We start from the raw sequence: 15,336 nt of genomic DNA on the forward strand, positions 1-15,336 counted from the left end.
TTGCAATGCTAAATGGGAGTGTTTCCTTAAATTCTCTTTCAGATTTTTCATCATTAGTGTATAGGAATGAAAGAGATTTCTGTGCATTAATTTTGTATCCTGCTACTTTACCAAATTCGTTGATTAGCTCTAGTAGTTTTCTGATGGCATCTTTAGGATTCCCTATGTATACTATCATGTCATCTGCAAACAGTGACATCTTTACTTCTTTTCCAATTTGGATTTCTTTTATTTCTTTTTCTTCTCTGATTGCTGTGGCTAAAACTTCCAAAACTATGTTGAATAATAGTGGTGTGAGTGGACAACCTTTTCTTGTTCCTGATCTTAGTGAAAATGGTTTCAGTTTTTTACCATTGAGAATGATGTTGGCTGTGGCTTTGTCATATATGGCCTTTATTATGTTGAGGTAAGTTCCCTCTATGCCTACCTTCTGGAGGGTTTTTATCATAAATGGGTGTTTAATTTTGTTGAAAGCTTTCTCAGCATCTATTGAGATGATCATATGGGTTTTCTCCTTCAATTTGTTAAAATGGTGTATCACATTGATTGATTTGCATATATTGAAGAATCCTTGCATTCCTGGGGTAAACCTCACTTGATCATGGTGTATGATCCTTTTAACGTGCTGTTGGATTCTGTTTGCTCGTATTTTGTTGAGGATTTTTGCATCTATGTTTATCAGTGATATTGGCCTGTACTCTTCTTTCTTTGTGACATCTTTGTCTGGTTTTGGTATCAGGGTGATTGTGACTTTGTAGAATGAGTGTGGGAGTGTTCCTCCCTCTGCTATATTTTGTATGATGAGTTTGAGAAGGATAGGTGTTAGCTCTTCTCTAAATATTTGATAGAGTTCACCTGTGAAGCCATCTGTTGCTGAGCTTTTCTTTGTTGGAAAATTTTTAATCACAGTCTCAATTTCAGTGCTTGTGATTGATCTGTTTATATTTTCTATTTCTTCCTGGTTCCATCTCGGAAGGTTGTGCTTTTCTAAGAATTTGTCCATTTCTTCCATGTTGTCCAGTTTATTGGCATATAGTTGCTTGCAGTAATCTCTCATGATCCTTTGTATTTCTTTAGTGTCCGTTGTTACTTCTCTTTGAGGTGTTAGCTCTTCTCTAAATATTTGATAGAGTTCACCTGTGAAGCCATCTGTTGCTGAGCTTTTCTTTGTTGGAAAATTTTTAATCACAGTCTCAATTTCAGTGCTTGTGATTGATCTGTTTATATTTTCTATTTCTTCCTGGTTCCATCTCGGAAGGTTGTGCTTTTCTAAGAATTTGTCCATTTCTTCCATGTTGTCCAGTTTATTGGCATATAGTTGCTTGCAGTAATCTCTCATGATCCTTTGTATTTCTTTAGTGTCCGTTGTTACTTCTCTTTGTTCATTTCTAATTCTATTGATTTGAATCTTCTCCCTTTTTTTCTTGATGAGTCTGGCTACTGGTTTATCAATTTTGTTTATCTTCTCAAAAGAACCAGCTTTTAGTTTTATGGAGCTTTGCTATTGTTTCCTTCATTTCTTTTTCATTTATTTCTGTTCTGATCTTTATGATTTCTTTCCCTCGCTAACTTTGGGGTTTTTTTGTTCTTCTTTCTCTAATTGGTTTAGCTGTAAGTTTAGGTTGTTTATTTGAGTTGAGGTTTTGGGTCATCATGTTTTCATTGTCATTTGTTTCTAGGTATTTTTTGATTTCCTCTTCTATTTCTTCAGTGATCTCTGGTTATTAAGTAGTGTATTGTTTAGCCTCCATGTGTTTGTATTTTTTACAGATTTTTCCCTGTAATTGATATCTAGCCTCATAGCGTTGTGGTTGGAAAACATACTTGATATGATTTCAATATTCTTAAGTTTACCAAGGCTTGATTTGTGACCCAGGATACGATCTATCCTGCAGAATGTTCCATGAGCACTTGAGAAGAAAGTGTATTCTGTTGTTTTTGGATGGAATGTCCTATAAATATCATTTAAGTCCGTCTTGTTTAATGTGTCATTTAAAGCTTGTGTTTCCTTATTTATTTTCATTTTGGGTGATCTGTCCATTGCTGAAAGTGGGGTGTTGAAGTCCCCTACAATGATTGTGTTACTGTCACTTTCCCTTTTTATGGCTGTTAGCATTTGCCTTATGTATTGAGGTGCTCTTATGTTGGGTGCATAAACATTTACAATTGTTATATCTTCTTCTTAGATTGATCCCTTGATCATTAAGTAGTGTCCTTCTTTGTCTCTTGTAGTAGTTTTTATTTTAAAGTCTATTTTGTCTGATATGAGAGTTGCTACTACAGCTTTCCTTTGATTTCCATTTGCATAGAATATCTTTTTCCATCCCCTCACTTTCAGTCTGTATGTGTCCCTAGGTCTGAAGTGGGTCTCTTGTAGACAGCATACATACGGGTCTTGTTTTTGGATCCATTCAGCCAGTCTATGTGTTTTGGTTGGAGCATTTAATCCATTTGCATTTAAGGTAATTATCGATATGTATATTCCTATTACCATTTTCATAATTTTTGGGGGGGTTGTTATTATAGATCTTTTCCTTCTCTTGTGTTTCCTGCCTAGAGAAGTTCCTTTAGCATTTGTTGTAAAGCTGGTTTGGTGAGCTGAATTCTCTTAGCTTTTGCTTTTCTGTAAAAGTTTTAATTTCTCCGTCAAATCTGAATGAGATCCTTGCTGGGTAGAGTAATCTTCGTTATAGGTTTTTCCCTTTCATCCCTTTAAATATGTCCTGCCACTCCCTTCTTGTTTGCAGAGTTTCTGCTGAAAGATCAGCTGTTTACCTTAGGGGGATTCCCTTGTATGTTATTTGTTGTTTTTCCCTTGATGCTTTTAATATTTTCTTGATTGACTCTTTCCTTTCCCATATTAGGGAAGTTTTCAACTATAATCTCTTCAAATAATTTCTCAGTCCCTTTCTTTTTCTCTTCTTCTTCTGTGACCCCTATAATTAGAATGTTGGTGTGTTTAATGTTGTCCGAGAGCTCTCTGAGACTGTCCTCAATTCTTTTCATTCTTTTTTCTTTATTCTACTCTGCAGTAGTTCCACTATTTTATCTTCCAAGTCACTTCTCCATTCTTCTGTCCCAGTTATTCTGCTATTTATTCCTTCTAATGAATTTTTAGTTTCATTTATTGTGTTGTTCATCATTGTTTATTTGCTCCTTAGTTCTTCTTGTTCCTTGTTAAATGTTTCTTTTATTTTCTTCATTCTATTTCCAAGATTTTGGATCATCTTTAGTGTCATTACTCTGAATTCTTTTTCAGTTAGACTGCCTATTTCCTCTTCATTCGTTTGGTCTGGTAAGTTTTTACCTTTCTCCTTCATCAGCTGTGTGTTTCTCTGTCTTCTCATTTTGCTTAACTTACTGTGTTTGGGGTTTCCTTTTTGCAGACTGCAGGTTTGTAGTTCCCGTTGTTTTTGGTGTCTGCCCCCAGAGGCTAAGGTTGGTTCAGCAGGTTGTGTAGGCTTCATTTGGAGGGGACTAGTGCCTGTGTTCTGGTGCATGAGGCTGGATCTTGTCTTTCTGGTGGGCAGGACCACATCCGGTGGTGTGTTTGGGGGTGTGTGTGGCTTTATTATGATTTTAGGCAGCCTCTCTGCTAGTGGTTGGGATTGTGTTCCTGTGTTGGTAGTTGTTTGGCATATGGTGTTCAGCACTGTAGCTTGCTGGTTGTTGAGTGGAGCTGGGTCTTAGTGTTGAGATGGAGATCTCTGTGAGAGCTTTCACTATTTGATATTATGTGGAGCCAGGAGGTATCTGGTGGACCAATTTCCTGAACTCGGATCTCCCATCTCAGAGGCACAGACCTGACACCAGCTGGAGCACCAAGACCCTGTCAGCCACATGGCCAGGTACTTGAGAGTTTCTTGACTTTTGGGAAGTCTGAGGTCTTCTGCCAGCATTCAATAGGTGTTCTGTAGGAGTTGTTCCACATGTAGTTGTATTTCTGATGTATTTGTGAGGAGGAAGGTGATCTCCACATCTTACTCTTCCGCCATCTTGAAGGTCTCTCATTAGCACATCTTTTGTTGTCTATCTTAGTCTTCATTAATTCTAAGTTTTGTTACTTGGATAACTAATATTTACTTCATATGAAAGTAATATACTTTAATTATTATTTTTTTAATTTCATGACTGAATATTATAGATGTTATAGTCCTTATGTTTTCTATTGGAGTTAAATTTGGAAATTTTACCAGTCAAAAACTACAACTATAAACTGGATAAGTATGCCAAAAGACTTTCCATAATTAAGTAGTGTATGCATAAATCATGGTTTTTCAGTAGTTTATGTTGAATCATTAAATTATTTTTACTAAAAATGATCAAGTAATTCCAAAATTCCATATCTAATTTAGAGTTACATAACACCTGAAAGTGGATAATTTATATGGAGCTGAGATTGTTAGTTTTTACACATACCAGTGTACATGTTATGTGGAAGTTTTTTGAGAAGGTAACGTTATACAATAAAATGAAAGCAATGTACAAAGTCAGTATAAACAAATAGTTATAGACAATAAGTGGGAGTTTTCTTAGAGATCTGCTGGGAATGTGTGCTGTGTCCTTTGACCTGCCAGCATATTCACAGATGGGGCTTCAGATAATAAAAACGGGAGTCCATGGTCCCCATCAGAGGCATGCTTCTTTTGGATGCCTTGTCCATCTTTGAGTGCCAAGAACCCTGCACAGGGCAAAGAGCACAACAGGTCCTCAATTGACACATTTTCATAGTACTTTACTTAAGGATGTTGCAAAACTGAAAGTTATAGCTATGCTTTAGATCTTCCAGTGAAAATTAGAAGCAGTCAATTGGGACCAATCTGTACAAAAAAACCAACATTGGGGAATTTAACTTGGCAAAAGTTTACTTTAACTAATAGTAATGCAAGAGTTTTGTTTTGTTTTGTTTTTTAAGATTCCCCAGCAGTTTACTAAGGCTGCATTACTAAAAGAAAAAACAATTCTAAATATATACTAGAAACATTATACTACCACCCAATTGGCAAAAATTTTTTTTTTTTTTTGTAGTATGCGGGCCTCCCTCCGTTGCGGCCTCTCCCGTTGCGGAGCACAGGCTCTGGACGCGCAGGCTCAGCGGCCATGGCTCACGGGCCCAGCCGCTCTGCGGCATGTGGGATCCTCCCAGACCGGGGCGCGAACCTGGTTCCCCTGCATCGGCAGGCGGACGCGCAACCACTGCGCCACCAGGGAAGCCCGGCCAAAATTTTTAAGTGTGACATCATCAAGTGTTGGTGAGACTGTGGAATAATGAGAACTCTGCAAACACTGCTGAGTATTTGCTACTGTCTTCCCACTGGACAGGCTACATCTGGGGATTAACTTTTGTCTTTCCTGGTAGAGGAGAGACCAGGGACACTTTTGAAAATGTATGTCCTGCATTTAGGCAAATAGGAAGAGGGCAGGGAGCTTTTCTGGCTTCTGCTCTTCCTCAGTTGCCTTCAGCTCAAAATAATTCTTCTTCCGAAGTGGCATATTTGAGGATGGCATAGTCTGCTACTGTTTCAGTACCTTACTTCCAAAAGGACAGTAGTCAACTATGTGAATGGTTTTCTTTTCTTTTCTTTATTGTGTTAAAAACCTGAAAATTTCTTTTCAAAATAAAAATTGATGGGGCAACTCTCTATGTAAAATGAATAAAAATTCAGCCTGAAAATAGGAGAGAGAGGGAGGGAGGGAGGGAGGAATGAAGAAAGAGAGGGAGGAAGGAAGGGAAGGGAAGGAAGAGAGAGCTAGAAAGAAGGGAGGAAGGAAGGAAGAGGCAAAAGCCCAAACCCTATCTTCCATGAGACTTTGCTGTGAAAACCACCAAACAAGAGAAAAGTATCAGGACTGAGAAGAGGAAACCATATCAGCAAGAGACAGTTGAAAGAAATGGAGATCTACAGCCTGGGGAACGGAAAGACTGTGGTGCCTGATTTCGAATATTTATAAGAAGGGCTTTTGGGTTGGAAGGTACAACATATTCTGTGTTGCTGCTAAGGACAAAACTAGAAGCAAGGAGAGGGAGTTAGAAGGAGGAAGACACCTATTTGAGGGAAGTAAGAAGGATGCTTCAAACTAAGACAGCGCTCGCAAAAGGCAGAGGGCTCACCATTGCCAGAAGCATTCAAGGCCTGGTTGACCGCATCCTTATGAAGCATGACATGGATGGGGTTCTTCCATTCAAAGAGAAGTTAGGATGGAAGAACTTCTTTTCTGGGCTGTTCCATCTGATGTTGACGTTGGTCAACACTGATGTAAGAGTCCACCGTGACCCTGGAACAAAACAGAAATCAATGGTGGTATCGACCACGCCCAACCCACCTGGTTGCATTCTTTCAGCCTTACCTATTCTTCTGCAGGCAATTGCTCTTAACTGCTGCTTCTCCCTCTGTCTGCTGCCCTTCCTTTTCCATAAACTTCTCATTTAAGGTAAGCAGGAGGGACAAATGCTGACAAGATGAGCAAGGATCAAGTGGTATGAAAATCTCATCCAGTAATCCTAGCAATCAATTACAGCCATTCTTAGGATTTTGAGTCCCTCAAGCCTCTTCATTAACCAACCCCCAGTTATTCATTCTTCCCACACGTGCAACTCAAATTTGCTGTGGCATCATACTGTGTTCAGAGGAGTGTCTCACAAGCAATGGAAAAAGACTGGGTATCTTTAGAATATTAGTCGGCAGCTGGTTTAGTTAAATCTCTCTCCACCCACGCTGTACTATATTGATTAAATTGTAAAGAAATGACTCAATGAAGATATTATTTGTATTTGGTGCATATGCTCTCACGCACACCATTCTATTTTAATTTACTTTTTAACAAGTAAGTCAATATTATTTTTAAATTATTTCCCATCTGGCATGCATGCTAATAAAGAAATCTACTAATTTGTGCCATATCAAATTTAACTTTTTTTTTTTTGTACTTTCTAATTACATAGTTCTCAAGGAAATCAAACTGGAAAAACTGGATTTAATCTTCTTGCCTTTTAGTTCTCCTACATAACCATTTAGTGAGAGTGAGAAATGAAACACTAGTTTTTGGAGGTCTTAACCATATGAGAACAACACATACAGTTATCTCTCTATTATTTGTCTTTATTTTCATCATGCTTGTGTAAAACCTAACTAGAGCAAGGTAAACTGATTATCCTGCAAAATAATTCAGCGTGTTCTGAATCATAAAAGAATTCAATTATAGTCTGCCTCATTTTGGTGGGGTATATTATGATCAATTTTTTGAAATTCTGTAAATCACATGTATGTATGTATCTATGGTAATTCTCTATTACCCTGTTTGTTTATTCATTTCACATGATACCAGCACCATGTGCCACAAGAGACTGCTTATGCATACACACATACGTGAGGCATTAACATTTCTAAGTGCTAAATTCGTATGACTCAATTCGTTAGAGTTTCGGAAATATTTTTCCTGATTCAAACTGTGTGTATGTGTGCTTATAGACAGTTGTGTACGTTGATAATAAATGGAATTAACAAGAAAAATTAAATATAAAAATTTCTATGTTAATGAATTTTCATGTATTTTTCAACATAAAGTTGAAAAACATTATACTTTCTAGATATCTCAGAATGAAAACCATACTGCTGCCTTTTAGGAAGGTTAGGGTTAGGGTCTGGAGGAGACCACATTCTTACTGCAACATTTGAATGAGTCGCTGAGTTAATTCACTGAAGGTGTAAAACTTTATGGGAAGTGAGACAGCTACAGGGGAAAGAGCGGCTGGACCCAGTATAGTTGGTGAATCTCCTCTTCGCCCCCGTGGTTCTTTTATGAGGAACACCAGATCTGGCAGGCTCTTTTTTCCCTCGTTACAATCTAATTTTATTCTGTGTTTCCCTCACTCTGAAAGAACGTGTGCTCCCCATTTCTGCCCTTCCGTTAAGGGAACAGTTACATTGCCACCACATCTTTATCAGTGGCGAGAACACAGTGATTTCTCAGTTCTCCCTGGACAGATGCTTAATCCTCGTATTTCCAGAATCAAAGACAGTTCATTCCCCCACATTCAATTCTGTGACTCTGATTTAATATTCTTTTACCTGGGCGCTGCCAACGCTGAATTGAATCTAAGGGCTAAAATCGGAAAGACATTTCTCTGCACTGACCTATTGGTATTGCCCCTAAAATATATTTGAAAGTGCAGTAAATCTTTAAGATAATGGAAAGAAAATGGAATTGCCTGTCAAAAGATGTCCTGTTTCTCTCTTGCTTACTATCTTCATGACTTTAAACAATTTCCTTAAATCTCCTGAGTCATTAGTAAAATGTCAGTGATATTTGAATGATATATTGACCTGAGAGAGTTGGCATGGGAACAACACAAACTAATAAACATGAAAATATGTTTTGTAAATCAAAGTACAACAGAACTATGTCTATTATTATGTGTATGACAAAAGTAGGTTTTTTTAAAAAAATCAGCTATCTAAAAATAATTATGTAATAACCCAAATGGGAAAAGAACTTGAAAAAGAATAGCTACATGCATACGTATAACTGAATCACTTTGCCCTACCCCTGAAACTAACACAACATTGTTAATCAACTATACTCCAATATAGAATAAAAGGTTTTTAAAAATAAATAAATAAATAAAAATAATACTCACATTGTAAATCAACTATACTTCAATAAAATTTTTAAAAGTTAAAAAATAAATAAAAATAATACTCATCACTCACTCAAACCTACAGTCCTTATATGATACCATAGTCCTAGAAATCTTAGAATATAATACATATCTAGGTTTTTTTCCCTAGGTATTTCCCCTGAAAATAAACCTGAAAGTACTCAAGTACTTCAAAAATATATTTGTATCCATAAATTTAAAAGATAGCTTTTATTCTTTTGCTGTTAACATTCTTTGTGCTTAAAAGTCTTACCATTACTTCTTTTTAAACTTAAAAATAAGCACATCTTCTTTTCATCCAATTAACTCAATTGAGTAACAGATTATTTTTTAAAAAGCTTTCTAAACTAATATTTTGTAATGACTCATCCAAGAAAATATCTTTTCTGTTCAGAAGTCTGCACCTCTATTTTATTCTTTAGTCAACCACATAGCTTTAAAAATGTTTACCGTATCAATCAACCAAAGACCAATCAATCATTTCTTCCATTCCTCCATTCAGGAGAGCGCCCCAGGTATGTGGATGGTGGCAGTGGAATCTGTGGTAGAACCTGGTGATCAGTTAGTAAATACACGAAGGCATTTATTCCTTCAATTTGATAATGAACTACTTATCGACTGCTTTATTTCAACAGCTGCTGGTCTAAGCTGTTAAATTTCTTGGCTAATGCACAAATACATGAGTCTAGAAAGTTAAAGAGAAAGAATGAAAAGGTCACCTGCTACCCTAACAACTTCACAACATTCCCCTGAACTCCCAGCCCCCTTTGGTGGCCATACTTCAGGGATGCATTGGTACTTTTTGCCATGATAGCATTTTTACTCTGCAGTGGAAATCACCTTGGGATTATATTCATCCTTTGTGAGTGGCTTATCGACTAGCTTCATCCTTTCATATTCTCAGTATTAACAATGGAAGTATTTTAATATTTTTATTTTTTGACAAAAATGACTTCTAATAACACCGTCTTAATAAGTTAGATCATTCACAATCGTCTAGAACAATTAATGTTTTCTTTTTGAGTCACCTAGAACTTGCTTCCAGATCTGAGATGTGACTGGTCTCTGTTGAGGCACCAAAACCCAAAGCACAGAATTGGAACTTAAGAGACATGAATCCAGGTCTTGCTCTTCCACTAACTAGCTGAGGGGTTTAATCTTGAGCTTTAGTTCATCATGTGTGACCCTGGGCAGATCACTTGATGTCTTTTCTGCCTCAGTTTTCTCATCTGTAAAATGGATTAATAAAAATACTTACCTCTTAGCATTGTTGTAAGGAGTCAATGAGATTATGATTATAAAGGTCGTAGAACAGCACTGTGTTCATATTAAGAACATATGTGTTATCTATAATAATGTAATAGTAATCTGTTTTGTCAGAATTCCTGTATTATCTCATCTCACAGGCTATAATGAGAACCAGATGACTTACTAAATGTTGTATTAGTTTTTTATTGCTGCATAGCCAATTACCGCAAACACATCAGCTTAAAACAATACCCGTTTATTATCTCATAGTTTCTATAGGTCAGAAGTCCAGATCTACCTTAGCTGAAGCTGTCAGCTTGTCCGTCCTGGAACCCAGGATTCTCTTCCAATCTCATGCGGCTGTTGAGCAAATTTCTTTATGGTTGTGGGACTAAGGTCTCCGTTTCTCGCGAGATGTCAGTGAGGGGTCGTTCTCAGCAATTAGAGGCTGCCTGCCGTTCCCGGCCGTGTGGCCCTCCCCATAATACGCAGTTGCTTCTTTCCAGGCCAGGAAGAGCATGCCTCACTGCTTTCCAATCCCTTAACACCAGATGAAGAAAGGTCTGCTTTAAAGGGCTCACCTGACGAGGGCAGGCCACACAGATCATCTCTCTTTACCTCTATGATGTAACGTGATCACACCTTCATATCTCATCATGCTCAGGAGATCCACGCTTACCCAAGGGGAAGAAATCAGAGGAGAGTGAGGGTGGTCGCAGGGGATTGGGGGCGGCTTCTTAGAATTCTCCTTCAAATGTGATGTGAAGTGAAAAGTAAACATGATCTACAAATAAAACGTGCACATTATTGTAATCTTTATTATTGTTATCATTACGATCATGAAACCAACAAGTTCTTAACCTCACGTGACACGATTCCACGTACTTGCAACGGTTTACATTAGCTCTAAAGAGTACTCCAATTCATTTAAAAATTATGTAACTCAGGGCTTAGCATTCGTTTCCTAGCTCCTTGAATTCCTATTCTCTTTGGGGTACTTACTTCCCAAATTCCTTCCTTTGATCCTTGTCACTGAATCACAACACTCCCTAAGAACAAAGTCCCACAGACAAATATGTTTCTGTTGGGGTTGCCAGTGCAGAAAATGATCAGCCTTCATCACACTTACGTGTATGCACCAATCCCAAAATTCCCCATAACTTGGTCATACTCAACTCTAAAACAAATTAAAGAAAAGATAACCTTTTCCAGTGCTTTAATGATATTTAACCCAGGAACTATGTGACAGAATCTGAGAAGTTTATTCATAGGCGGCAGGATTGAACTCTAGATGGTCCACATGTCTATGGCTTTGTCTTTTGACCAGCCCTCACAAGGATCTCATATATTGTAAAAAGTTTGATAAATAGATAGTAAAATATAATATAAATATAAAATAAATGCAAATATAAAATAAACATAAAATTAAAATATAATAAAAAGATGATGTAAGGAATGGTTAAAAATGATTATATCTTCCATTTAAATGGAATGGGGAGTTTAACCTAGAAATCCAAACAAGAAACTTCTGGTATTTTGTGAATACAAACACCTTCAGGGCAAGGATCAGTTTCATAAACATATGGAGATTAGTAAAACTTTTGTACATGGAATAGAGTACTATTGGATAAAACATAAATAAAAAGAATATGGACTGCAAATTATACTTGTGTTCAGAATCGTCTCTGCCATTGTTGGCAAGATGATCATGGATGAGTTACTTTTCCCACTGAGACTTAGTTTCTGCCTCTGCTAATACTGCGTACTATGTACTGTCTGCTATGTTAACATCGTCGTCTATGGTGGAAGATGTTCTGAGTAAGTGAAACAATCTAAGCTAAGTTCTTAGGACAATGTCTGGTACACAGTGAGCATTCAGTAAGTGTTGCCTATTGTTGTTATTGTTATTATTATTTATTTTAATTATGTTAATGTGTGGCCCAAAGTCTGGAATGTATTACTGCTCAAAATATACTACTTTCTTCACCCTTCTCCAATACCTGTTTGTTGAGTTGAGCTGGATCTGTCAAGAAGAGTATTTTGGATATTGTCAATCTAAAGTACATTAAGAGGTTACCGTTAGTTTAATTTAATATAGTTTTCTTCCTCCCTTCCTCCCCCCCCCACCCACCTGCCTGTCTTCCTTCCATCTTTTCTTCTTACCTTGTCTTTCCTTCTTTCCTTCTCCTCTCTTTCTCCTAAATCCTCTTTGTCTATCCATGTTTTTCTCAAGCAGATATTATTTTAAATTTTCGAACAACCTATGTCAGCAAGTCTGGCCAAGTTATCTTTGAAGCAAGATCAATTTGCATCCACTATGTCACAACCTGGTTCATCATTGATTTAATTGCTGCCCTGCCTTTTGATCTCCTGTATGCTTTCAACGTCACAGTGGTGAGTAAAGAGCTCCCTTCCACATGACCTTGAAGGTTGGTTTCACCCCTGTGCTTATTTTTCACATGTTCAGGTTTTAAATGTTTGTGACAATTTGTATGTCCAGGATTTTTTGCCCTTTTTAATAAAGAGGCCAAGGTCACCAATGATATGCAGGCCAGATTCTCCACTTAAAGGAGTTACTTCCTTTTTGAAATTTGTATTACCCATTTCTAATCATTTAAATACATAGAACCAGGATATTAAAAGCTTGAATTTATCATCAAATTGACTCACTAAACAAATCCTTTGATAAAGAAACCATCTGCAGGACTAGAAGCATTACTTTATGTTACTGAGCCAGATATTTCCCTCAAGAATTTGGTGGAGAGTTTGAAGATTTCTTCTACTTTTATGACTTTTACTCGCTACCTCTTGAATATTTCATTATTCATTGGCAAAACAAACAGAAGACCTATCAAGATAGAAAGATAGGTTGAAATTAAAATAGAATTCAACTACTTTTTAGAAGTCCCTGTAAAAATGTTGGATTGAGCAAAAATCTAAATGATAAAATGACCAACGTAAACCAAGCATCCTCTTGAATTTTTATTGATATTTGTAACTTCTCCTCTTTCTTCATCTAAAACATTTATTCTCAGATTTCTTACAGGAAAGAAAGTATGCCCCCTTGTAGTCGTAGTTATTTTTACTATTTAATGATTGACACTCTTAAAAGCATTAAGTGTTCCCTTATAAATAGACATTTAGGAAGGTATAACAGAAATTTTGGACCAGTAATACAATTTGCTGCCAGAGTAACCAATTTTAGCAGGCAAAAATTTACTAGACATTAGTTCAAATTAAACATATTTCCTACTCAGCTGACAAACCTCCCCCCATAGAAATTATATTCTCTATCAAGAATTTAATAGCATAGTTTTCAATATTAAACTAAGTGATCAATGTTTCAAATACAATCATTACTGACTTCAGAACAAAGACTGAACTAAACTCCTGACTACATAGTACAGATTTGTGCATTTGTTAATTGCCTGTATAATAGTATTTTTCTTTTCTTTTTCTTTCAATTTTTTTTAGGTTGGGAAGTTGAGAGTGTCAACATCGTTAAGAGGTTTATAACTCAACTGAAGGGAAAGCTCTAGGGAAAATCTAGTATATAATATCAATCAGTGCTAAACTGGATTGTTATTCGAGCTTTTGAAAGTGCTTTTTAAGATTGAATTTGACTAGATAAGTATACTATAATGAAAGTGTAATGACTTAAGACAAGGCTTTTGCAAGACTGCCAAAAAATATCCTGAAGAAGTAGATAATTCATAAAATGATAAGAAAAATTTTCCAAATTATCCTGGAGAATTGTTAAATAAATGGTGTTTCATAGACTCTGCTGTAAATTAACTTGCTCTGCTACTAAATACTAATAATCATTTTTATATTCCATTTCTCTTTGGGCACTGAACAAATAGGATAATTTTAAACATATATATATATATCATGTACTATAAAGTCTATAAAATAAAAAATACATAAAATGAAGGAAGTAAGGAATCTTTCTCTCTTATCAGTGATAATTTTTCTGCTTTCACAGGGGTGAGCATATGATCATTTAACAATTGGCATATAAATTTGTTATTCCTCCCAATATATTAGTCAGTATGAAATATTCGATTTGGATAGAAAAGCTTGTTCAAAATATTATATTTACTTCCCAGGAAAACATAAGTTATAAGGAAAAGTTCATAAGTTATGCTACTGTTATACTACACAGACTTACAAAAAGAAGAGCAGGAACAAACAAATAAAATAACAAAGGGGCTGATTTTCCAGGTGTAAAGTGGGTCCAGTTAGTGCATCTCCATAGATGACATTCAAAAATGCATGACAACCATCAAAAATGTATTGCGTGCTTTAGCTTTGGCTGTGCCCACAATTGCTGATGGCAAATGTTTTACATGCAGCTCACACATTTACTTATTAAAACTTACTGTGTATAAGTCACAATGAAAGGCATGACGAGAGATAAAATTGTGAATGAGACATAGAAAGTATGTTAGAGTAAAAAGGCAAAAGTATGAATACAAGTTTTATCACTTACCATCTGAGTGACTTCTTGGGAAAGTTAACATCAGAGTAGTCCTAAAATCATAAAAATTCCTGCATGGTTTCTGAGTAGCCTAAAAATTAAACTTTTTTATAAAATACATTGCCAAGTGTCTAATACCTAGAAAGACCTCAGTACGGTAATTAACTTTTTTCTTTCTCTTTTTTCTTCCCTAGTTGATAGCCAGGAGGTGGTTATGTCCACTTGGTAATAGGGGAAACTGCAGTTTGATAGAGGTTTTTGATGAATGCATCATTCACTGTCTTGCACCTGTGTACAAGGTGCTTATAATTCTTACCAGTCACAAATTCAGAGCAGCATCCCAAGAGTAAGAAGGTCCTTTCTCTTCTTCAGATGATATATTTCCATCGAAATCAAATATGCCTCTTTCTTCTGTCATTCATCAAGAGCCAAAATTCACATTTTATAGCCAGAGGTTTTGTACTCAGATAGGAATAAATACAATTTTTTTTAAGTGATAGCGAAATCACCAGGGCTGCCTCATCTTGGACTCCCAGGCTGATGTCCCTTATTTTTGTAAATGACTGTTGTTCTCATGTAAGGGCAGCATCACATTCTTCCCTCAAAACATCCCCTTTCTGGACAGAGAAAATGGGGAGCTTGCCTGCATCAATACTCTATATTCAGATGGTGTGTTAGTCTACTCCGGCAACTATACGAAAATATCATAAACTGGATGGCTTCAACAACGGGAATTTATTTCTCACTCTCTTGATGGCTGGGAAGTCCAAGATCAAGCTTTCAGCCAATTTGATTCTTGGTGAGGGCTCTCTTCCTGGCTTGTAGATGGCTGTCTTCTCTCCACGTCCTCACGTGGCCCTCATACAGAGAGGGGAGGGAGAGAGAGATTGGGGTGGGTAGCGAACAAGAGAGAGGGCTCCCTGGTCTATTCTTATAGAGGCGCTAATCC

The 15,336-nt window shown here is 36.6% G+C and overlaps 1 protein-coding gene across 1 annotated transcript in view; it reads left to right on the plus strand.

The window, feature by feature from the left end:
• Positions 1-15,336, plus strand: part of KCNH8 (potassium voltage-gated channel subfamily H member 8) — a 406,549-nt gene that overhangs the window by 254,363 nt on the left and 136,850 nt on the right. Inside the window, exon 6 of the mRNA XM_024115187.1 lies at positions 12,144-12,301. Within this exon, the coding sequence (XP_023970955.1) occupies positions 12,144-12,301 (158 nt within the window). The remainder of the gene's footprint in view (positions 1-12,143; positions 12,302-15,336) is intronic.

The sequence above is a fragment of the Physeter macrocephalus genome, chromosome 1 (genome assembly GCF_002837175.3).
Source record: "Physeter macrocephalus isolate SW-GA chromosome 1, ASM283717v5, whole genome shotgun sequence".
Lineage (NCBI taxonomy): Eukaryota > Metazoa > Chordata > Mammalia > Artiodactyla > Physeteridae > Physeter > Physeter macrocephalus.